The sequence below is a fragment of the Ascidiella aspersa genome, chromosome 1 (assembly GCF_963924565.1).
Source record: "Ascidiella aspersa chromosome 1, kaAscAspe10.2, whole genome shotgun sequence".
Taxonomy (NCBI): domain Eukaryota; kingdom Metazoa; phylum Chordata; class Ascidiacea; order Phlebobranchia; family Ascidiidae; genus Ascidiella; species Ascidiella aspersa.
This window is the reverse complement of record NC_139447.1, coordinates 5,880,932-5,904,954: the sequence shown is the minus strand read 5'-3', so window position 1 is coordinate 5,904,954 and position 24,023 is coordinate 5,880,932. Positions and strand designations below refer to the sequence as shown.

The 24,023-nt window shown below is 36.0% G+C and overlaps 1 protein-coding gene across 1 annotated transcript; it reads right to left on the bottom strand.

Moving 5' to 3' along the window:
• Positions 1 to 1,509: 1,509 nt before the first annotated feature.
• On the bottom strand, positions 1,510 to 23,203 carry LOC146166735 (TBC1 domain family member 2B-like). The gene is made up of 19 exons (XM_083384829.1): positions 23,129 to 23,203; positions 22,437 to 22,629; positions 20,843 to 21,039; positions 20,023 to 20,221; positions 19,291 to 19,482; positions 18,515 to 18,619; positions 17,766 to 17,878; positions 17,150 to 17,204; positions 16,375 to 16,574; positions 14,602 to 14,733; positions 11,971 to 12,081; positions 11,290 to 11,504; positions 10,559 to 10,732; positions 9,492 to 9,602; positions 8,460 to 8,657; positions 6,377 to 6,515; positions 5,225 to 5,410; positions 4,744 to 4,865; positions 1,510 to 2,707 (listed from the first exon to the last, which is right to left on the bottom strand). Exons 1-19 carry the CDS (start codon positions 23,201 to 23,203, stop codon positions 2,527 to 2,529), a joined length of 2,898 nt encoding a protein of 965 aa, XP_083240955.1. The 3' UTR covers positions 1,510 to 2,526.
• Positions 23,204 to 24,023: the final 820 nt, after the last annotated feature.

Genomic DNA, 24,023 nt, shown 5'->3' with positions numbered 1-24,023 from the left:
GAAGGAAAAACAAAAGCGATAAGATCAAATGCTTGAAGTAGCGCAATAATTCATTTACACAAGCAATAATTCATTTACAAACAAGAATTTAGGAAGTATTATTGCACAAAACAGTTACGTAACAGCCATTATATTTTAGAAACAATCTTATGAAACACAGGTATTGCACGTGAAACTGCAGCGGAGAAACAAAAATTGCAGAACTTAAATGCATGGTATGTGACCTCCGACTCTACAAAGTAGGCAACGACAAACATACGGAATGTACATTCTCTCGCAAAAAACATTGCAGTGAAAATAACGATTATTTGGCAGTTTTAACGGCTATTTGGAAATTTCTAAATCACTTAGTGTAACATTGGCTCTGATGTAAAACTCATGTAATTCACTGAACTTCATAGACTTTGCAAGCAACCAATGTTAGTTCGAAAACACGCAGGTTAGCAAACGCAAATCTATGTGGGGTAAATACGAAAATAACTGCGGACGGTAAGTTGACCTTTAGAGAGGAACTGGCCACACCAAGTTTTTTTTTCATTCGAAGTTACCAATATGGCCCAAAACAAGGTTTTAAAAATGTGCACTATGCACAACATACATCACACTGTTGACGATTTTGAAGAATACGACTGACGAACAATAACCACAGTAATTTAAACAGCTGAATGTGGTGGCGTCGACATTATGTATAAACAAATTAACGCTAACTCAGATGCTCCTGTCGAAAGTTTGTGAAAAAAAAATCATAATCTTTCGTTTAATCTGTTCAGCGTAAAGAGTTAGGTAGGGCAAAACAGTTTATGTTGGCATTTTTTCATAACAATTGCGAGTAGGTAATAATCTGTTCAGCGTAAAGAATTAGGGCAGAATAGTTCATGTTGGCATTTTTTTCATAACAATTGCGAGTAGGTAACTTCGAAAATATTACCCTATAATTGTCAACTTTTGTAAGAAGATCAATCTGCCCTTTTTGTTTTACGGACGTTCTACTGGTAGGATAATCTGAAAAAAGCAACATTATACCTTATGTGCATTAAGTCCTGGGCTCTTATGCACTTCAGCTTTATTTTATAGATATCAAGAGCACTGTTTCTGTTTCCGCATTGCCAGCCACAGTCGACGTCACCAAAGCGCGGCACTAAAAAGTAAAAAGTGCTAGCTCTGAGAAGTAAGTGTTTGTACGAACTAGGGATGTCCGATAATTGACTATTTATTCCGATACCGATATCCGATATTTTGGACAGAAAGTATCGCGATCCGATATCAAATGACGTCATTACCAGGAATGTTCAAAGTAGAATATCGAATCCTTGGATTCGAATCCAGATGGAATTCGAATCCAATTCTGCCGTTTATTTCGGGTAATTGGAACCGATATAATTTAATGTTTTACCGCCGATTGTTGCGCGTAATTGTACAAACGCGTCTGGTAAGTTTAGATAAAGGCCTGTCGCTACAGTGACACGTTTATAGTGCTTGCTTTAAATTTAACCTGGTTGTGCAGTGTCACCGTTTTTTCGGGCGACTAATTACTTCGCGTCTCGCGGTAATCTTCGTCTAATAATTAAGTGTCAATCAAGCGTTATTGGGCGAGCGACTAACGTGTAATGCGGAGTTCGCAATTTACATAAAAACGTTAAGTTAAAGGGTTACGTAAGGTCAACTTTAGGCCAATATTCAGCGAGGTTGTGTAATTATGCCCAAAGTGATTGTCAAGTATTCGTTATGTTAATAGTAACTTTGTATTGCAAATAATTTAATAAAAATATACTAGGATTTCATATTCTGGGATTTTGCTATTCTGGATTCGCTATTCTGGATTCGTTATTCTAGATTCGAAACCTATTATTCTAGAATACCTTGGGATTCTACTTTGAACATCCCTAGTCATTACTAAGCTCAAACAAGCAAAATAGTTAAAATTGAAACATCCAATGTTTTTTCCAGGTGATTTGCTTGCTATGACGATTAGAAGTGCTATTTTAAGAAATTGGCCCTACAGGGGTGAACCCGCTGCGTTGGATAGCAAAGCATTCCTAAAAAAAATCCTGAATCAATTTGGTGTCGGGTGGTTGCCGATATCACTGTAGTAGTATAGAAAGGCTAACACTTGGTATCAGGTATCGGGTATCGGCTCCGATCCAATATAATCGGACATCCGAACCAAAATATTCGTTACCGTAGCAGTATTCCAGGCCAAAGGCTAACTACACTTTGTGCTAGCAAGGGGTTCAAAATGTCCATGGTCGATGCAAAAAAGTCGTTGATATTGAAGGGCAGACCGTGGTTACCTTAGCAGTATTCCAGGCCAGAGCTAACTGCACTGTTCGCTAGCAAGGGTTCAAAATGTCCATGGTCGACGCAAAAAAGTCGTTGATATTGAAGGGCAGACCGTGGTTACTTTAGCAGTATTCCAGGCCAGAGCTAACTGCACTGTTCGCTAGCAAGGGTTCAAAATGTCCATTGTCAACGCACGAAAGTCGGTGACATTAAAGGTTATATCGTGACGGCTTCGACTTGCTTCTATCAGTCGTCGTCGCTGTCCCGCTCGGGCAGCGGGTCGCGTCTGTAGCTGACGAAACCGCGCCGCAAGATGTCGAGTTCTCGCAGCTCGGCGTCCACCTTCTCCATGTGCAGGGCTCTCAGCCGGTGAATGCGGCGCATTGGGAACGGGTTCATGCCCTGGAAGGCGATCTGCGTGAGCGCCCTGAGGCGTAAAGGAATAGAAAAACAAGGTTAGAATTGGGGAGTTTGAATAGGAGCGGTGTTTGAGTGGTGGAGCCAAACTGATAAGATTAAATGACAGGGTTAGAAATGCTGAAAATTTGAAATTCCCTTTTTTCAGCATTTTTAACCCTGAAATTGGAAAAATGCTGAAAATTGATTTACGCCATCTGGGTTGTTGCTCATAGTGGACTCTGTAAACCGTGCTAACAAGTCAATTTGAAATGACTTAAGTCCCAGTAAAGCTATTTGTAAACAAACTTGTCCAAATCAAGTTTTAAAAAAAATAAAAAGTCAAGTCCCTGTCAAGTCATTATTAGAGCAAGTCATATCAAAGTTCTATCACTGATATAATAATAAAACGAACAACTATTTAAATTGGTTAACTAGCCAATTATGGACAAGACAACCAAAAACAACAAAAAAACATGCAGTAATCTAATCGTTTTACGTGCGAAACTTAAAATGGTAAACTAGGCGGACTGGGTGAGCACCCTGCATAAGGCGTGAAGGAAATAGGAAACACGGTTGAAATTAACGAGTGAGAATGAGAGCGTTATTTGGGCGGTGGAGCCAAAATGACAGGGTAAAAACGTTGAAAATCGGAATTTCCGGCGTGATTAGGTAAAGATTTACGCCTAATGGTTTATTGTTCATTGTGGACTCTGTTAATCGTGTTAACTAGTTATTTTGAAATGACCAAATAACTTAAGTCGAAGTCAAGTTTACCAAAAAAATTAAGTCAAGTCCCTGTCAAGTCATTATTTGAGAAAGCCATCTCCGAGTCATCAATGACGTCATAATAAAACAATAAACAATTTATATTAGTAAACTAGGCGGACTGGATGAGCGCCCTGCATGAGGCGTGGAGGAAATAGGAAACACGGTTAGAATTGAGGAGTGACAATGAGAGCGTTATTTGGGCGGTAGAGCCAAAACAACAGGTTAAAAATGCCGAAAATTGGAAATTCCGGCTAAATTAGTTAAATATTTACGCCTTATAGTTTATAAAAACAACAACAAAAACATGTGGCAATCTAATCGTTTCAAGTGAAGAAAATTTATAATAAAATGGTAAATTGAAACACTAAATTTCAACCCAAGTCATTCGACTCAATGCAGTAAGTCCAAGTCAAGTCATTTGTCAAAAATACTTAAGTCAAGTCAAGTCATTGAAAAACAGTGAGTGCACTTAATTCAAGTCATTGACTTAAGTCATTACAAGCCTTTTGTCCTAAATTTCAACGTCAAGTAGTTGTTTTTGTTGAATGTGTAAAATAGGGTTTTTCAACTCGATTTTAATAACCGTTTTAAAATACTTGACTCGTCCTTACAATGTAGTGTCATTGAAACGGTTTTGAAATGTTGCAACCAGTTGATTAATTTAGTCGGCTGGTTAAATAACTTATTCGGGAATTTAATAAGTTTTGTTCGTTACAATCTCAAGTTATTTGACCAGTTAATTTAACAAAGCGACAAAAAATCCAAATTTAATTAGATAGAAGTTCCAAGTGTTCAGCAGTGTTGTAAACAAGTCATTTTGAAATAACTTAAGTCCAAGTCAAGTCATTTGAAAAATAACTTAAGTCCAAGTCAAGTCTTTTGCAAAAATAACAAGTCAAGTCCCAGTCAAGTCATTATGAGAGCAAGTCAATTTCAAGTCATGTCATTAACGTAAAAGTAAACTGTTAAACTATTAAAATTGGTAAATTGTCCGATTATAAGCAACAATTTAACTAAAAAAACACACAAACCCAATATAAAGCAATAAGAGTGTTTAATGTGCAAAACTTAAGATAAATTCAAATGAAAAACACTTGACTTACTCCCAAGTTATTTGACAAAATGACTTAAGTCCAAGTCAAGTCATTTGTCCAAAAGACTTAAGTCAAGTCAAGTCATTATATATGGCCTATAATTTAATTTGGTATTTGGATCAGTGAATTTTAACGGGCTAGTTTCCAAAAAAAAAAAACAGATTTGCAAAATCATTTGTTGGAAAATCTGATTATCCCTCACCTGATGTCGTGCATTCGGTGTGACATGACGCGCAGAAAGGCGAAGACCGACATGTAGTCGTTCAGTTGGAGAATTTCCTCTTCAACGCTGCGGAAGAACGCAAGTCCGTAGCGGAACAACACCTGGACGGAGGTGAGTGAAAAACACTGGTTAAACTGGCCGAGAATAGGTCTTACGAATGGAGGGACTCCAGGCATAAGTGCAAAATAAGAACAACATCAACGTCGTAATAAAACACAGTTCGGAATAAGACCAAAATATGACTAATCCAGAATATCAAAAGCCCATACAGAAGTAGGTATCTCTTTGAATATTTTAAAATGATACCTACTTCCGTATGGGCTTTAATATTTTTACTATCTCTTTGTATTGTGACGTCATTTTTATTCCGTGGTCCATGCGACTCAAAAAAAAATTAGGGGTCTGCATTAAAAAAAGTTCAAGAACCCTTGCTCTAAAGCTGAACTCAGCCACCACCCACCTTAGATCCCTCGTTGAGGAAGACGTCCCAGATGTGGAGCATCGTGTCCGGAGGAACGTTGTCGCAGAAGATGCAGAGGAGCCAGTTGAAGGTGATGAGGGAGCAGTCGACCTGGAGGACCTCGAGGTGCTTGTGGAGGCGAGGCAACTTCTCGGCCATCAGCTCACGGAAGACCCGCTGGTCGGCCTGAAAGAGGAAGATACTTGAAAGAATGAGGAAGAAACGTGAAAGAATAAGGAAGACACGTTAAGCACTAAGGCAGACACTTGAAAGTAAAGGAGAAATAAGGAAGACACTGCCGATAAAGACACGTGAAGGAAAAGAGGAGGACTCTATGTTATTCTCTGTTTTTTTAACGACAGGCTGAGCATCAAACTTGGTAAATTATCGGACCGTTTAAATTGTTTTTGAAACACTCTTTCAGTAAGAAACTTTTTAAGGTGTTTTTAGGCCTATTTTCCGCAAAGTTTGATTTCCAAGGCCTTATTTTCGGTAACCTACCATTGTTACGAAGATGCCTAAACTTTGCATTACAAAAAGGTTGTATTTTACGTTTTGATTTAGTGTAGGCAACATTGTCGTAAATTTCAGATAATAAAAGCTTTTGACGAACAAATGTGACGCACCCCCGACCAGACTAGGACAACTAGATAATTCTAGTTTTATAATTCAATTAATTACAGCGAAATGCGGCTAATTCTAATTCTGATCTAGTTTTTAAATGTGGCCTAATTCTAGTTCAAATCTAACTCGGATTTTGCAAAAAATGTTACTTTTTCCAATGGCATTTTCAGTCACTCAGAAGAATTTGATTTAAAACTTTTTGGTCTGAACGTCTTGTCCGTGATTTTACAATCTTGAAATCATAGGCCATGCTAAAACAAATTTTACGATTCGAACAAATTGCGATTAATTAAATTGATTGTAAATAACTAAACCTTATTCTAGTTCAAATTCTAGTTTAAATTTAAGTTTTGACGCATTTTATAGTTCTAATTGTAATCCAATTTGGAAAAAATGAAATGCTGTTATTTTTATTCTAACCTTATTTTTAAAAAGCTGAAATAAATTTAGTGTTCCAAGTCTGCCCTCGATAGTGACCCGGCCATAACGGAAAAGTCACATTTTCCAAACTTTACTTTGGCGATTTACCTGCGACGCGGTGAGAGTGTTGCTGTAGTATTCCTGGGGCATAATAACCTCGATGACCGCCACGAGACACCAGAATGCTTCTTCCTCGCTCAAGTAAAGCAGGGCGACGGCTGCGATCCGGTTCAGACCCTGGCAGTATCTAAATAAAAAATACCAAAATCAACTTTTTGTATCTCTTTTAAGGTGCTTGAGGGCTTAGGACTTATTCTGATTTAGACGTTATTACGAATATTTAGGTATTAGCCCTATTTTGGTCTTATTCCGAACTGTGTTTTATTCCGACGTTAATGTTGTTCTAATTTCGATCTTATGGCTGAAGTCTATTTGGTCGTCTTAAATATTTTAAGAACACGGAAAACTGCAAAATCAGAATATAAAATATCGTAAAACGTCAAATTTTGCACCTTAAAATAGATGGAGGTTGATTTTCGTATTTGACATATTTACTGGTTCCAAGTTTTTTTTCAAATTTTTGAAGGCCTATGTTTGTATAACTTTAAACATTATAAACTCATTGCGTTTAGTTTGTTAAACAAGATGCTCGCGATAGGAGAGCGTGTTTCGAAACATGCCAAGAATTCGCTTTATATCAATATCCAGTAGTATGGTGTTTGAACGTTTCGAACAACTCTTTATTCATTTTTAACATAGTCTGGCTTATGTTCAAATAAATTCTCAATTTTTTTTAAGGTCCTAGCAGTATCTAGTTAAGGAGAAAGTGTTTAAAACATAAGGAGATACCTAGAAGACTAATTACGTTCAACAGTTAAAACAAGATGTTCGCTGGTTTATAAAAAAAAGTTCCACAAAATTCACAATTTTTTCTTTAAAATGTAGCAATATTTGACCTTATTAAATATTAAAACTGTAAGCGGGACACTGATCAACAAATAGAAACTGTTTTTTCAATTTAAGTTAAAAAAATACTTTTTGCCGTTATTTTGCAGGAGGCGACTATATCTAACGTACCAAGATACCTAGAAGACTCATTGCGTTCAGTTGTTAAACAAGATGTTCGCGATATCAGAGAGTGTTTTGGAACACGCCGAAAATTTGTTTTATATTAAGTCATGGCGACAGCTTCAGTAAAAACATGTACGCCAACCTGCCAACACAACTTAAACGTTCTGAAGCGCCAGTATCTGGGGTAGACCAATAAAAAAACAAAGAAGGCTTTGTACAAATACCAAGAGGTGAAAAATTTTAAAAATAGAACCAAGGAAACGCCAGATCTAAGGAAAGTAAGATCTATTTCATCAATATTTGTTGTGAAAAGTTGTAAATAAACAAACACACTACAATCCTGCAAGAGCTATGTGTAATCGTTGACGTCATACACTGCTTAGTGCTTTAAGTTATATAGAAGTCCGAGCAATAACATGTGACCTGTTAATTTGTTATATAATTTACACTACCGAAATGGGAAAACGTGTGTTACGGATAGAACTGCTTCTCAGTTCGCCATAAATATTGCACGACAGGTGCAAGTTATCAAATGAAATGTGACGAATAAAGAAAGGCAGAAGCGAATAACACTCAGGTAGTTTACTGTGGCATTTCTCTTATTTGATCATTGAGTTAAGTACTCCAAGTAAAAATACTCAAGTTGTCATTCGGACAAATGCCTTGAATTAGATTTAAGCCATCGGAGTGTTAATCTTTTTTTTACAAGTCAAAATATCGTTTATGATGGACGAGTTTATTAATTTTAACAATTTAATACAAATGACTTAAGTTTGACTTGAACTTCAGTTATTTCGCAAATGATTCGACTTGGACTTTAGTCATTTCCCAAATAACTTAACTGGGACTACTTGACTCTGTATGACGATGACTTGGACTTGCTATGTTTCGCAAAGAACTTGACTCGGACAGTTATTTCGCAAATGATTTCACTTGGACTTAAGTCATTTGAAATGACTTGATTGGGACTACTTTGTCTTATAGGACAAACTTGGACGTTGACTTGTTGTTTTTCGCGCAACGGACTTGACTCGGACTTTGGGAATTTTGCCGAAGACTTGAACTTAAGTCAATTAAAAATGACCTGTTTACACCATGGAATTCTGTCAGTTTTACTTACCCGATGCTTGGATTGTGTATGCTGTAGGCGCGCAGCACCCGACGAAGTTGCTCGATTCCGGTCGACGACAGTGAGCTGAAGTGTCGGTTGTTGGGCAGCGTCCGCAGCAAGTCAAGCTCGATCTGCTTGGAGGCGAGGGGCGCCACCTTCTGCTGGGTCAGCTGCCGGTAGAGGGCGTTGTCGGGGTCGATGCCGCGTCTGTTAGGATAAAAAAGGGTTACGTGGAAAATAAATAACATCTTGGATCTCTTCAAAACTTTTATTTTGTTTTTAAAACAACCCTGTAACTCTCCTGTTTAGAACTTCTGTTGACAATGATTTGTTGAATTGCTTACTGTTTTGAACACGCTTCGTTGTATAACCGTTGTACAGTAAGTATGCAAAGACATTACCGACGATTTCTATGTTTGTTTTTATGATCAATTCGATAAAACACTCTTAGTATATATGTGCTTTAAATTCTGAAAATCTCGCAACTCATAAAGTTAAGTGGGCTGGCGTTTAGCACAGCCTGTCGCTTATTGTTAGGTGCTATTTGTTTATTCCCGGCCGTCTTTCTATTTTGTTGTTTCAGCGTAAAAATAATAAAAAAGGGTTGCATTCTATTTGACTAAGGTAACTGGCTCCCAGTGCTGAAGTCTTATCTAATTCAGTAGAATCCTGCCTCTTTTTCCTAGGGAAACCTGTTTTGGGGGGGGGGCATAATTAAAATTTAAAATAACTAAACATTTACTTACATATACTTATAGGCAGCACATAAAGAAATTAACAACAAACTTGCTAATTGCGTTTGGGATCACGATCCCTTTATTAAATGAATGCGATCAGTAAGCATTTTACGATAAAATTATGTAAAAGGTTATCCTTAATTTCTAAACGAAAAAAAAATAAAATCAGCGGATACTAATTTGCAATCAAAATGTAAAAGACTGTGTATAGTTTAAAGCAAATCGTATCCCACTTTAAATCGATGCCTGACGTTTGTGTTTAAATTAACTTAAAAAAACACACAGAAAAAACACAAATTCGAACCTGATTTGTTGTGTTCTGTTTTTCACCATCCAAGTCCAAACCTTCGGTCGAAACTCATGCGGAACGCCGTATCGGATCAGCAACTTTAGATCGTCACCGCGCAACAACTCTCTGTGAAGTTGGGTTGTGAAATGGAGGAAATACATTACATTAACGTTTATGCAATAACAGAGTAATCAAGTGGCAAAAAACTAACAAAAGTGGCAAAAACTTTTTTTAAATAGGAGAACAGAAATACAACAAACACGATTTACAAACTCTCAATTTACAAAAAATAATTAGACAATTTATAATCTTTTATTTATTTGGAAACATATGCTTTAAACACTTTAAAATAATATAATATATTCCAGGCAACTGTATTGAATAGACTTGATATGCCCGCATGCCCGCACGCACGCACAAACGCACGTACGCACGCACGCATACACGCATACACGCATACACGCATACACGCACGCACGCACGCACGACAATTTTGGGTTTGGGTTTAACGCCAAGCATTGGTTGGGCACGAAGTAACTATATGTTAAACTTATATTTAGGAGTAATTTGCAAGTTAATTTAAAACGCAATACAAACTTTTCCTATTTAAATTGCTTCTTGAAATTTTTCAAATAGATGTTATAAGCTGAATGTTAAACTTATATTTTACTCTCTGCGAAGTTGGATTGTTAAAGTAAGCGAAATGCATTGCATAAACGTTTATACATTTACAGAGTAAACTAACAAGTAGGAGTGGCAAAAAACTTTTTAAAAAACAAGACAACAGAAATGCAACGACTCTCTCTCAATTTAAAAAAAAAACTAGACAATTTGGAAAGATATGCTTCCTCAAACAATTGTAAAATAAAAAAGATAATATTTCAGACAGCTAACGTGAATAGACTCGATATGCCCGCACTCACGCACGCACGCACGCACGCACGCACGCACGCACGCACGCACCCACTCGCTTACTCGCTTACTCGCTCAAGCACGCACGCGTCACAGCGATGTGTTAGGCGTCAATGCCAAGCAGTGGTTGTGTACGGCGTAATGAGCTCACCATTTTAACAGGGGCTTACTTGTTGTTCGCCATGTAGTTCTGCCACTTGGCACAAACCGACGCCTGGTAATTGTTGCGAGAGTCCAGGATGTCGGATGCTCTCTTCTCCATGTGGCTGGCGGAGGCGAGGAGAGAAGACTCAGTGTCGTCTTCCGGAAGACAGGAGAAGCCGTACTGGTCGTACTTGCTTTCCCTGCGGACGAATTCGGAGTTTAAGGAGGTCTTTTAATAGCTTCTAGATTTAAGGCCTGATTAAGTGGTCTATAGGAACAATGTAGTCGACTCGATAACAGTAACGAGCATTGCCTAAATTTTCGTCAGGTGTTTATTCTTTTTTGAACTCATGTAAAACCTTTTGCGATTCAACGAGTTGTTATTGCAAATGATACAAATTCTTTAAAGCAATACATTTTTACAAGATATATTTTAAGGATATATACTTCTGGATTTTCGACAAAATATTTTAATGGTAAACTAACAATTTTAATACAAAAAAAGTATTTGTAAAAATCTCAAAGTACCAAAATGAAGTCGTTCTAGTCCAATTAGGATACGTGTTAGGCTTGTCGCATACCTACTATTTAGTTCCATACTTATTAAAGACTGAACTCTGAGGTGAATTTTATGATACAGCAGAGAAAAACTTTTTGTCACATTCGCACACGACAAACGTCAAGCTAATAAGCCTAAATTATCAGGTCGATTTTTCAAGAAAAAAATCTAAAATTAGGAAAAGCATCATGAACGTACTTTCTCGGCGCCGTCCCCGGACAATCCCCGGCGGTGTCGGCCAGCGCTTCCTGAATGAGGATCTTCATCATGTCTTTCCTGTCCTGGTCCGAGGACTCCAGCTGGTCGCCGGACACGGCCAGACCAACGCTACCGGACCGGGGCTTGTTCATTTCGGCGAGTAGGACCAAGTACTTGCTGTTCAACTGACAGTATTGAGCCTCTCGCATTCGCTCCTGAGGGAAGTATATATTGAGTTTGGCATTGGGCAAGGGCCTTCTTTGATTTTGTCTCTATATTCTAGCTTTTAAAAATTAGATTGGAATTTAAATTAGAGCTTTTTAGTTTTTCCAAATTAGATTAGAATTAGAATTAGAAATAGATTGTTTTGAGTTTACTCAAACTAGATTAGAACTAGAGTTACCAAATTCCTAAAAAATCGAACTTCAACTAGAATTTGAACTACATTCACATTTAATTATTTACAATCAATTTGATTTAATAGCATTTTATTCTTGTAACAAACGCGAAATGGTAAATATATGTGTGCTAATTTTTATGCCGCTTTATGCTTTTTAGACGGTATTTTGATATAATTCAATGAATTAGAAAACTAGAATTATCTGATTGTCCAAGTCTGATATAGAGAAAGTAAGGCGGCCGCCAACTTTCACATCAATTTCAATTTTACAATTCGCTTACCTTGTCTTGGATCGATTGTAACTTGACGGCGTCGATCTGACGTAGGTTGGCGAGCTCAAGAATCTCGTTGTTGAGAAGCTTGTTCTGCATCATAAAGCCCTCGGCTCGATCCTACGAGCAACACAAACGACAACGGGGTTTAGCTAAAGGCTAAACGCGTGTATTAACGTTTTTAAAAAGATGGTAAAATGGGCAAATTCTGTTATATGTTATTGCTAAACATTTCTAAATTGTGTATCTATTATTTGGAGAGCTTATAGTTCTTAAAAATCAATATTTTATTCTAGCAAGTATTTACCCAATGACCAAGATGTTTATTACATTTTTGTGAACAATATGGCAAGATCTAATAGGGTGAGTTAATCATTTGCTTTTTAAATTATTCTTCGGTTACAGTTTGCTAAACCAATTGCTAAACTGATAAATGTTATTGCTTAATTATCACACGTGTTATACTTACGTAGAGTGTAGTTCCATTTTTTATGCCGTAAATTTTGCTCGTACTTGGGCCGTAAATTTTGCTCGCAAGGCGTGTCACAGCACATTACAATAGTTAAAATAACGTTTTTTTTTTCTTTTTGCGTAACCCTCTCTAATCAGAAATTGCTAACTTTAACAGAAATCGTTTTTTTTTTTTCGACTAATCAGTAACTTTTTGTTCTCTTTCAAGATTAAGTCGCGAAAAAAAAATCTGACAAATTTAGGCCTAATTTTGTAAGTACTTCCTTAAAATTATAAATTACATTAGGAAGCCACCTTGGACTCTGGTTTGTTAAATACCTTCAGCACAGACTTCTGTGCATTTTCTATTGCTGTCATAGTCAAACGGTCGCCTTTTCAGCATAAAATTCCATTAAAAAGCGCCGGGCGAGACTTCTGACGACTCAAAAATACACAAGCAGCTATCCGCGGCGCGCACTTAAAGCGCCAGTCAAGAAATCACAACAATTCAAAGCGCGAAACCACAGTTAAAAAGCGATTTGCTCGGCGACCAACGTTTCATGGCAAACGAGAAACGGAATGGCAATCTCCGTACAAGCGACCATGGACTTAATACAGATTTGCCGCGGCCCGCTATAACAACAATATTCGGTGGCTCGGACGACTAACGCTCCGGCGAGCTCGCGCACAACGTACACAACGAATTTAAAGTACACAACGAATTAAACGCACACAAACAAACAACGCTTCCGGTAGGACAGCAAGCAGTGGCGCGCTGCGATGGGCGCGGCTGGACTTTTAGTTTATACCATTGCCAAGCTTTGTTTGTTTTCCGTTCAAGCACCGTAATTTGGATACTCTGAAGTTTTCGTCGGGCCCAACTTTATATTTAAGGTTATTCGTCAAACACCTAAAGTTTTCGCAATGAGCCACACTATGCCAAGTTGTTGTCTATTAAAATCAGATATCACATCCTACAGCAGTGTTTCGTAACCTAAGGGTCGCGGCCCAAAATCGGGTTACGGTTCGATTTGGTCAATTTGCCGACTACAGTAGGATTATATGGTTAAATATTTTGTGATTGGTACTTCGCAATTTTTATCATAAAAATTTAGAAAAAATGCCGAACAAAGACGAAATTTGTTTAACTAGGTATTAGTGTTATGCAGCGTGAAAATATTTGATAATACGATAACTTCACGATAAGATAATGTAGCGACATTTTTCGAAAGGCGTCTAGACACTTACAAGTCATACCAAAACATGGCACCAGTAAACATAATTCCTGAAACGTTTTAACACCGTCTCAGCACATATCTGCACTACTGGTAGGATGAAAGATACACGTACATATGTGGCTAGCTAGATCTAGCTATTCGACCAACGTATACGGCTTACGTATATCAGAGTACACCGAAAGCCATCGCAGGCAGCAACATAATACAAGTCGAGAAATCCTAAAAGTCTCCTAAGACTCAGCCTAAGCGTTTTACGAGGTTAGTTAGCAAACTGATATATGGGTGTATATGTGGCCTACACGCAGTGTTTTTTTGAGGTGTTTTGGGGGACCGAAACGGTCTTTTTTTGGTATTTAAATGAAACACTTGCGGTCTCTTAAAACTACTTAGCGGTCCCCCAAACCAAACCTTAAAAAAACCCTGCCTACATGTAAGGGTATAAGTTTTAAAAATGTTCAACGAAAAGGGGGAACATTTTACCCCAATTGGTCCACTAAATGACTGAATTTTAAGTCACACAATTTGTGAAAAAACTCCGGACAACTAACAAAATATATAACAAATCACAAGTCAAGTCCCAGGTTATTGTCACGACAGTTTAAGCTATTAACATAAACAAAACAAGATTTAAACTTTTAAAATGATTATAATTCATTCCATTCATGGCTATATTTAACCTAAAAACACAGCAGCTAACAAATTACTTCGCGCGTGAAATTTAATGTGAACACTCCAGTTTTACAAAACATGTAATCAACTAAAAATCTTCATTTTTAAGCAAAGTAGTGGTTTGCCTAATTAACAGGTCATGTCATTCGTTCAAACATTTAACTATAATCGAGTGATTTTATCCAAAATAACAAGGACTTGATTTTTGGTTCAAGTTTCGTCTTAAGTCATTGCAATACTCTCAAATTAGTTACTGTCAGGCAGAAGCTAACTCTAGCGCCACCTTGAGTCGTGATACGGTGTCGTCGTCGCTTGGTGGCGCCGTCTCGATGACGACGAACTCTTCGTTCTTTTCTTCCTTGAGCTTCACGTGGCTGTCAGTCAAGTCCTCCAGCGAACTCTCAAGCGCGTGAACCTTTGTAAGACAATCAAATGTACACACACATTTGTGTGTTAACAACTGAGATCTAGCCACTCTGAAGCTTCATTTTGATCCACAATTACGACTTACGTATCATTAGTACACCGAAAGCCATCGCAGATTCCCTGAATCTGTCGATCAAAAATGCAGGCAGGGCAGGCCAGAAAAACAATTACCTGCAGTGAGATTCGAACTAACGACCTCCGGCCATACATTCTTTGCATGCATCATTGATCGAAGATTCGGTGCATCTACAATGGCTTTCGGCGCTCCCTTGTAAGACTTTGAATTGTTTGTCAGAATGTATTGGGTAAGGGGTTCTTAACCAGGGGTACGTGTACGCCTTGGTGGTACAAAGCACCAAAGCAGGGGGTACGACATATAGTGTTGAAAGTATGCGCCATTTAGGCATATTTGTTAAGAATGCGTAATTTTGAAAAAGCAGCAACAAAAAAGCTATTGGTAAATTGGCTGATTGTTTGTGTGTTGTAAATATTGTTGAACTTACAAGACTGTTTTTAATGCATGCATACAACACGTAAAAACTCCTATTATTTCAATTTTATTTACTTCCGCCGACCATTGTAGACAGAAAATTTTCATGAAAACTCAAAAGGTTAAAACACTGTATTGGGCGGTATTTGAAGATGCGAGTTCGACGACGGGTAAATTGGATCCAAAGCAGAAATCACTGTCAACCAAGTTTGGTTGTATGCTTCTTATGATTTAGATTTAAGCCCCCCAAAAAATTAAACTATCTGTCACTTTAAAGTTACTATTCTCGACTAAACGTGGAATAAAATTAAGTGCGCTGGTTATCTCAATTGTTTTGTTTTACGATTGTTACTTTGATTTTTTAACTGCCAAGCCCCGTTACATTATTAAAATAATAAGGACTCTTAAACTTTGCAAACACGTATCATTTAAAAATTCACGGTAAAATGATTATTTTTAAATTTAAATAATACTCACACAAGCTATTTACTGTATACAAGTTTGCAAATGATATACTGTCATGCATTTTTTTATTGCGAACGATTTGTTCCCTTTAATATATTTATCAGTTAAATAATTTAAAATATGTTACGCTTGTCGGTTTTTTTCAAGGACGCGCAGGATTAGCGGACCCCGGTTTAAAAACAACTGTTCAATGGAGTAACCCCTTGTCAGAAAATCGGAACTTAAATAAAAGAGGCGAGCTTACGAATTAAGAACAAGCGCCGATCGGCAACTAACTTGCATCACAATCACAATCCGAAGTAACAAGCTTTCGCTCTGTGAACCTGTCACAACAACCAAATCAGTTCACTCGCATCACAGCTGCCATTCCAGATTATTTTAATCTAGAACTAGATGTTTTGGTATGGTTTTAGATGTGAGATAATAAATCTAGATGTTAGATTTTTTTTATTGTTACAAATAAATATTGCATAATCTGAATTGGTGACAGATGTACTTTGTAATGCTGTGATTTTTTTTAAATGTATTGAACATTTCCAGATTTAATTTCTTATCATTCTAGATGTTTAGCGTGTGAAAAAATGGCTTACACGGCAGCTAAACGCTGTTTCGGTTCCTAACACTGAACGCAAAAAGCCAGCCTATACCTAACACATGTACAACTAGTAGTCATACCTTGTTGCCGAGCTGCATCACCACTTGGTCTTTGATTGACAGCATCTCCCTCAGCATTGCGTTCTGCTCGTCGAGAGCTGCCTCTCTTTTCTCACTCTCCTCCCGCTCCTGTTGCAGCCTCTCATTGGTCAGCTTGAGACTGATGACCTCTGACCTGAGCTTTCGCTCCTCGGCTGACAGAACGATGTGCGACGAAGTGTCTAAAATCAAGTTTTGAAGCTGTTGGAAAATCAGGTTCTGCATTGTAAGAATAAGAATCGGGGAAATCCTAAATTTGAGAACACATTCTTTTAAACCCGATTGAAAAAAAAAACGGTTAAATATAAATCATACCTGGAAATGTAATTAAGTTATTACGAAAAAATGCCAATATTTAGGGTTGCTAAATTTTTTTCAGTGAGCAAAGAAAAAATAAATTTATTTGTTAAAAATTCATTGGTTAAAAGTATATACTACCTTTAATAAAAAAGATAGTCTTACAAAGATGACAAAATAAGAGTTTCACAATAATTTTGCTGCATTTTTAAACGATTTATGGATTCCCACAATAAAATGTATTAGAAAATCACAAAATTTGGTAGAAAACTTTATTTAAATTGGCCTACCAAAACGACTTTTCCTGCACATTTGCAGACAGTGAATTTCTTTTCAATTACAGTATGCCAACATTGGCTTGCATGGCAACAGAAGCGATTTGAATGAGGTGTATGGTGTACACTGTAGAGCACACAAACAATAACTACCCGACAATCACATAATTATATGAAAGACTTACTCTTATCAAGCGTCTCATACCGATCCAGCTCCATTTTCAAGACTTGTATAGATTCCTTTTACAAAACACACAAATTGATATTAATAAAACACTAGGGAAGAATATTGACCAAGAAATCGAAAAAAAAAAATTAGGATGATCAATAGAAAAATGGCTTTTTAGCAAATTTTTTTATATTTAGATAAGTAATTGATATAATTGTGTGAAGACTAAATGCACTATTATATTAATTTGATGTCATGTTTGCTGCATCTACTTTATTTTAAAATTTTAAGCCATGTTTTGTACAGAACAGCCTAACAAATGTTGTTGAAATGTGACATTTGTACCATGACTACTCACTTTTTTACTGCAAAACAGGTTTATTTATGGCTATTCAATTGCAAAGCAATGTGAAAAAAAGAAGAAATTTTTTTTAGGGGGATAATTTTAGCCCAAATCTGAATTTTCAAATTGACGTAGCACGGCCAATACTGAACCAAACATGCTCAGATTTCGTTTGTGGGGTTTTTAGACGCAACCTAACAATTTTTCCCCACTGAAATTTGACAAAAAAGTGTTTTTTTAAACAACCCTAATGATCAACCATCAGAAACATTAGGAACCAGGAACCAACCTCTTTAGTTTGCAATTTCATCTTCAATAAGCCCAACTCTTCATTCATGTCCACAATTTCACCTTTCAGGCCTTGAATAAAGCTGGAGTATCCCATATCCTTGCCATCATATCCTATATGCAAATACAAAGGAAACTTTATTAATGAATTACCAAGGTAATCCAGCTTACTCTAGAAAGCAGATGAAGCTACTTTTCACTTCGAATTGGAACAAATTTAAATGTTGAAATCGAAAAGAATAATTCAAGTTATGTTAAAAATAGTTACACCGAGTTGAGTGCAACATGATTTCCAGTTTTCCACTATAAATATTTGCCGCTTGGTTTGAAATACTAGGCACAATCTTATGGTTTATTTATTATAATACGTTTAAAAGCCAGACTGTTTCTATTATAAATACTCTAGTGGAATAAAATACTAAACATTTTTTTTACTTAATCTAGCCATATAAATCAGATTAAATAACCTCCTAATAGTGCAAAAATCCAAATTAGGTTGTATTATCAGAGTTAAAGTTTATAGCAGTACAATAAGTTCATTTGTGCAACGTGACACTATTTTTACCTTCTCTGAAATGCGCATGCTGTGACACTAAAAAAACATACAAACGATCAAGATATTCTTGATGGAGACTGATGTGTCATGCGCCCGAACTGTCGCTTTACAGGAAGCCAAGCGACGTGCCGGTGAAAGTACTGGTTGCGTTAATGCAAAAAAACAATATCAAACAAAGTTTTTCAATAGAATACCTGTCAGCATCTTGGCGGCTGTGCTGTTGCTGTCTTCAACCTTGAAAGCACTGTTTTGTTTTAGTTTGTTGGCCTGATCCCTCAACTTTTTCTTGGCAGCCTCACCTTAGTAAAGAATAAAATAATGTTTTACAAACACAGCCAAAGAAATGAAATGCTATTTTTTGTTAGTATAGGGTTTTAACGGTTTGTCTACGTTAGGAAAAAACATTTTTCAGGTAATAAATCGGTTAAGCATCATAAAAAGTTTGTTTTATAAATTACATAAAAATATCACTAGATCTAGATTTATTTTTTAAAACAAACAAGCTTAACTAAAGTACAATATTGTTCAAACAAGTAGTTGTCGATCTAACCAGTGATTCTCAACCTTTTATGGCTTATGGCACCCTTCAAAAATTATAAATAGATTTTCGGCACCTCAACTGGAATTTTTATCGAGTATTTTACTGAAATGTCACTATAAATGGAACCGGAACAATGCAATCAACTTAAAACATGTAGGAAAATGTTTTTGATATAATGGTCTCTAATTGTACACAAGTAGTTGTATCAAGAAGCTTACCAATTAAGCAAAACTTAGATTCTGAAAAGTATTCAAATACCTATCGGCACCCTTGAACATTAGAAATGGAACACCAGGGCACGGTTGAGAACCACTGATATAACCAATAATTTGTACTTCTACCTTCTCAAAACACACAAAAAAAAATTTTAAAAACCTTCTCAACACACTTAATATCAGAAGTGTTAGCAGACAATTAGTGTTTACAAACCTGCGTGTGTAAAGGCACTGTTAATATTCTCCAGATTGGGCTTGGCAAGTCTACTGAGGGTTCCTAAGCCGTTGCCAGACAGAATACTTGCGCTTCTTGGCCTATCTGAAAGGGCAGCTTGATCACCCACGGTATCTGGTGGCTCCTCACCGAGTGGAAAAATGCGTAACCCTGTTGCAGTGTCACTGAAAGCTAAAAATTAAAATTATTTTTTTTTTAAATTGAGTATAAATTTCGTTTTCTAAACACTAAGAACATAAAACATAATATGTACACATATATGTGTGTTAACAACTAACATCTAGCTCTTCTGAAGCTGCTTTTTGACCAACGGTTACACTTACATATCATTAGTACACCGAAAGCTGCACTAAGAAAATAATACTGCATTAAGAAAATAATAATAAAAAAAAGCGTTTTTAGGTTTTGGTTCATGCATAAGACTTTTACGAGCACTTTTATTTACTGCAATTAATTGTTCTGTGCACAAATAATTACCATTGTAAGGTAAGATTTGTTCAGCATAACGCAATTGATCACTTGTTTTCTGGGTATTTTATGTTTTCCCTAATTTATACTATAGTTAAATAATGAAAGTACAAGCAGCAAAATAAAAATACCCAAGTGGCTGAACTAACACATGTAACATATATTATTTGACAGTGTAGGATCTTTATATTTACTGTGGCTTGTTCCACCATACAAGGTAAACCTAAAACCTATTGTACTTACCTTGCCTGGTGCCTGGTGCCTCCATTTTAATAAGGCCCTGTTCGTTTGATGAGTTTGGTACCCAAAAAACGCTTGAACCAAGCATAGTGCCATGCCAGTCAGGTTTATTTGCCAGCAATTCAGAGTCTAAAGAGTTGAATGTTCTGCGACGCAACTGAAGTTCCTGAATCCACCACAACAAGGTTTTTCTGTCTGGTGCCTGCAATAAAATTGGATATACATTTTAAAGTGGAATAGGGTTCGATAAACAGTATGTTGGAGTGGAATTTAAAAAATTTGCATTTTTTCTTATTGCCTGATGGTGGGCTAATAGAAAAAAAAATAAAAATAGAAATACGCAATATGCTACAAGACACTAAAGTGGAATAGGGTCGATATACAGTAGATTGGAGTGGAATTACAAAATTTGCATTTTAACCTATTGTCTGATTTAGGGTTTATAAAATCAAATTAAAAATAGAAAAATGCCAAAAGACACTAAAGTGGAATGGGGTCGATATGCAGTAGATTGACGTGGAATTAAAAAAATTGAATTTTTTTTATTGTCTGAAAAATAATAGAAAATACGCAATATGCTAAAATAAAAAACAGAAAATACGCAATATGCTAAAATACACTATGTATAATGGGATAGGAGAAAATACATAAAATAATATGTTTTTGTTCAATATGTTGCCAAACTTTTGTATACATTCAAATTATCCTATCTAAGTAATTTATTTAAGATGTAAAAAATTACACAGATTGTTTAAGCAGCTAAACTTAACTTAATACATACAGCTAAAACCACAAAAAATAGTAGTTACTATGTTTTAACAACCTGAAGGTTATGTGTGGTTCCATCAGCAGAAATAGAAAACATATTGTCATTCATACTTTCTGCAGAGAAATTAAACGATGCTCGTCTTAATGATATTTTGCCTAATTGAGAACTACTTCCACCGTCTGTAGTTGGATTTCTGCTGTATATCAGTTCACAGCAATCTGGATTGTACGAAAACCACCTGGTCTTTGCCACTAAAAAGAATAAATAAGTAGTATTAACCCATCTATTGTTTATACTGTAGGTAAATGATTTTTTGTATTATTATGTTGTGTAATAACTAATAGTATTATGTTGCATACTATATTAGATGAAAAATATATATCACATAGCCAGCTTAAAAGGGACATTCAGCCCTTTTATTATTTGTTACAGCCTTTCTTACATAGATAAAGACAAAAAACGCAAAATTACAAGTTGATGTATAACTAAAAAAAAATTAAAATGGATGGCAATACATTTTTTTTTCAATTTTCTACAATTTAAATCAAGGGTCTCAAACACGCGGCCCGCGGGCCGCATGCGGCCCGCGAGAACATTTTGTGCGGCCCGTGTAGAAATTTTGGATTTCCAAGTATTTAACCATATTTAAGAGCCACATATCTTTTTTAGTCAGACTTGAAAGTTAAAATTCACTCTAAAATTGCTTCAAAAAACTGAAACTATACTCACCAAACTTCACTGTCATATCACTTTCAAACGCTATCATTTATGCGGTAAAAGATCTACTATTACGTCACATTGCCTATTCAACTCTGTACAGTTGTCACAATAACGCTGGAAAGTGCGTCAGTCAGGTGTTAGTGTAATTGGTCATCTCATAATGTATAAATTGATTGTCGAGTTGTAGGCTTTGATTGTTCTAGCCTAGTATTGAAATAAATTTCTATAGCTTAAAAAGCTAAATTACACTTGTCTTTTGCTTTAAAAATGAGAAAAATCACAGACGAAAGAAAAGTTTTTCAAGCTAGGGGGAGGAGTTATATTTTGTCACCGCGGTCAGAGGTACTATTTATTGCCTTATTTGCCGGCAGAAGATTGCTGTTATGAAGAAGTATAACAAGGGTTTGCACTTCGAAACAATGAACCGCGATAAATAATATGCTTACCAGGGCAAAGTAAAAAAATAAAAAGTTAAACCAGCATTTTGCAAAAAAAGAAGTTTCTTTGCCAATATTAGGCAGTCCACATCTGCAAGCAACTCTAAGATTTGTTTCTGCTGACAATTTGAAGCCCAATATCGAGATCCTTGTCCTTGAAAAACGCTGCCAGTAAAGTAGCCAGAACAAATAACTGTAGCCTAAAATCAGCCTGCATGTGTTTATATTATATTGTGTTCTTATTTATTGTGAATTGCGGCCCTTGGGCATTTTACACGTCCTCATTTGGCCCTCAGCGCAATTTGAGTTTGAGACCCTTGATTTAAATGATGTTTTTATTTTTATTTTTGTTTCTCTAAAAGTAAAATTGGCTTCATCAAATTATTCTGATTGAATTTTATATTTTATCAATTGCATTATGCTTTGCTTTATATATGATAGTTTAAACCTCAAACACTGGTTTTAAAAACACTTTTTATATTTTGCATTACATTTCATTAATCCCGCAGTAGAAACTCTCGCTAAATATCCACATAATGTTGGCTCCTTGATTTTCGGAGAAGTTGGCGAAGTAGGAGGACTCAATGTTTTCACTGATGGTGGCTTCGGTCGTACTGGAGGAGTTTTATGTTGAACAGGAGGTTCTGGTTTGATTGGCTTCTCTTGGACAGCAGCATTTTCAGGCTGTAACACATTCAAAAAAAATTACTTTGACCTGATGAAGCACGGTTGTGCGAAAGCTTGCCGAGAATCAAATACAATTTGTCTTTATACAGTGCCACCTGATTTCTCAAAAAAAAAAAAAAATTAGAATCTGTTTATTCCAGTACTAAAAAATAAATCATAATATTTTCTTTGTGTAAGCTATTTGTGTAATCTTTGTTTTACATTATTGAACATGAAAGTTTTAATAATTATGTGGCCACCCAAACAATTTTGGGACACATGTTGTTTTTGTCTAAATTATTATTATTTTTTTTTTAATTTGTAATCAAAATTATTATTTTTTTAAAGAGAATTTTAAAAACGAGTAAACTAACAAATACTTAAAAAGAAAAAAAATTGAACAATCAATAATTAATTCCCATGCTAAGTTTGTTTGATGTCTTTATATTTTAATGTGTGAAAATGTATAAAATTCGAAAAAGTATAATTTGTAGTTAATGAAAATTAAAAGTCTTACAACAACATCTTGATCTACTGTCTTTTGGTGGTTTTCATCGTCGATACTGATGAGTAGGCCTGTTGGACAAGACATTGTGCTTCACTTCCTTTATAACCTTAACTTTGCTGAAATAGTTGGACCTTTTCTAGACACAAAACACTTGCATTTCATATTTCAAGCTTACTACTTTTTGGGCATTACAGATTACAGAACGACAACGTCACAAAAATTTACTTGTTGACAAACTTAAACGTCTGGTTTTGCTGGAGAAAAATTGAATCAGCGAAGCGTACATGGGTGGTTGCTTATGTTGTTTTGTAGCATAACGCTCATAAATATTGTGATAAGCTGCGTAAATTGTAAAAGAAAACTTTTATTCGTCCTAAAAATTAAGATAAGAGTAAGATGCTTCCACTGCACTTAACTGTAGTTTGTCGGAAATTTAAAGTGAGTGTCTAAAATGGGAGAATCCCCAATGAGATAATGTATAAAACAACTAAACGAGTGTTGCCTTATTTTTGTTTGGCCCTTAACTGAATACGCAAATATTCGATAAGTCACATGATGTGAAAGGGTAAAGCTTGAGTTGACATACTTTTCATAATTGCGGTGTATTTGTTAGATGTGAATGCATGAAAATGTTAAGCTTGTTATGTAGAATCATTTGTAGGAGTCAACTCAAGTTCCTAGCCAGCATAACTTATTAGTGATAAACTCAACTTCCCTATATCGTATTGTCCTATAGGGATGCAGCCCTCTTTTTCTAGGTCTAACTGTTGCTATAGTGAGAATATATTTTTGTATAAGAAATCATTGAAGATCCTAAACGAACTAGACTAGTACTTGAAATAGGATGTAGGCCTAAAACTATTCCACCTATGTTTCATGTCATTATGCTTTTATAAAAAATGTG